Consider the following 1,781-nt stretch of genomic DNA (forward strand, 5'->3'; position numbering starts at 1 on the left):
CCCAACCCCCAATCTCACAATTAATTGTACTCACGTTGAGCGGCGCGTCGTGGGTAAACATCGACCACAGCTTCCAGTCCATGTCGTGCTGTAGAGTCATGTGGCGATGCTCGCCCAGGCCATACATCCGGTCAGTGGCCAGGTGGGAGGTCACCTGAAGGAATTGCTCGGACATCACTAGACCTGGCACGGAAGTGTCAAAACTGGCGGAGGGACAGAGATCGATGAAATTAAATATAACACAAGGGACGGGAGGGGGGGGGAGCGGGGGATGGAGGAGGGGGGTGTGTATGTGGGGGAGGGTTTAGTGTTGGGGTGTTTGGTTGTTCAACATTTTAATTCAATTGTGACATGACTCTTTGCTCTGAAGATGAACATTTGACTATATCTGTCACGACGCGGCGGAATCAGTCACTCGTCAATTTTTCGGACATCTTGAGTTATTGGTATCATATGAAAGTTTATTTATTTGCCTTGTTTCCAATAAGAATAAATATATATTTATCTTGACTAGAATTCAAGACATTTGCGATTGAAGGATGTGCGGTCACCTGGTTTCAGTGGTGACATTAGCGAGGAAATAGCCGCCAAACTTTGGTAATTCCAATAGCTAAAGAAACTTTGAAAACTGAAAATTGATGTATTTTGGGCTTTTAATCAATGTTGTGCAGTATAATTAACATGGAAATTTACTTTTATACGGACATAAAAGTGTTTAAAATTATGTCAAAAAATAGAAATTCAATATATATTTCCAAACTGGCGGAAAAATGCGCGTATCTCAGATTTCGTTATTTTGACGAGCGCCTGATTTCACCAAGCTGCCTCACATATTATGCACGTTGTAAATAGGACATATAGACGGACGGACAGACAGACAGACAGATAGACAGTCAGACAGACAAATAGACAGATAGACAGTCAGACAGACAGGCAGGCAGGCAGACAGACAGATAGATAGCTACATAGATAGATAGATACATAGATAGATAGATAGACATACAGACATACATACACACAGACAGACAGACAGACAGACAGACAGACAGACAGACAGACAGACAGACAGACAGACAGACAGACAGACAGACAGACGACAGACCACCTGCATGACCTACATGGTGGCCCCCGTAGACTTCCGACTGACCCTCACAGAGAAGGTGGGCTCGTGGGAGAAAGTGACGTTGTAGTGGGCAGTGCTGTTGGTCACTCCGGCCTGGCTCCGGTTCTCTATGTCCAGCACTTCTGTGGGGACCTCCCATCTCTCCACGTCTTTGGGATACATCTGCGTGAAGGGGAGGGTGGAGGAATGGGAGGGTGGAGAAGTGGGAGGGGGGTGTGGGAGGGTGGAGGAGTGGGAGGGGGAGATAAGGTGAGAAACGACTTTTATAAATGGTTGCTTTTAAGCACAAGAGCGGCTATCCCGAAAAATGCTGTTTTGAGAAAATCGAAGGTAAAAGTTTTTGGACCCTTGTACAGTTTCTTTAAAAGGCAAGGAGAGTTTTCTCTATAACCAAACAATATACACACCAATGAAACGAAACTTCTACAGGTTGGTAAATGCCCACTTTTGGTGTAGGTCAAGATTTTTGGAAACCCCTGAAATCTGGGTTAGCCCGCTTGTCCTTAAAAGCGACCATATAAAGTAGATAAGAGTTGCCTCTATCTCAACAATCCCCCCCTTTCTCGTTCTCTCTCTCTCTCTCTCTCTCTCTCTCTCTCTCTCTCTCTCTCTCTCTCTCTCTCTCTCTCTCTCTCTCTCTCTCACTCTGTATGTCTGT

The 1,781-nt window shown here is 45.3% G+C and overlaps 1 protein-coding gene across 1 annotated transcript in view; it reads right to left on the reverse strand.

Moving 5' to 3' along the window:
• The window catches only part of LOC101845470 (sucrase-isomaltase, intestinal), a 14,570-nt gene that overhangs the window by 6,736 nt on the left and 6,053 nt on the right, over positions 1-1,781 (reverse strand). Inside the window, exons 3-4 of the mRNA XM_035970011.1 lie at positions 1,119-1,287; positions 35-203 (exon numbers count right to left, since the gene is read on the reverse strand). Coding sequence (XP_035825904.1) covers positions 35-203; positions 1,119-1,287 — 338 coding nt within the window. The remainder of the gene's footprint in view (positions 1-34; positions 204-1,118; positions 1,288-1,781) is intronic.

Source organism: Aplysia californica, unplaced genomic scaffold (genome assembly GCF_000002075.1).
Source record: "Aplysia californica isolate F4 #8 unplaced genomic scaffold, AplCal3.0 scaffold00209, whole genome shotgun sequence".
NCBI lineage: Eukaryota > Metazoa > Mollusca > Gastropoda > Aplysiida > Aplysiidae > Aplysia > Aplysia californica.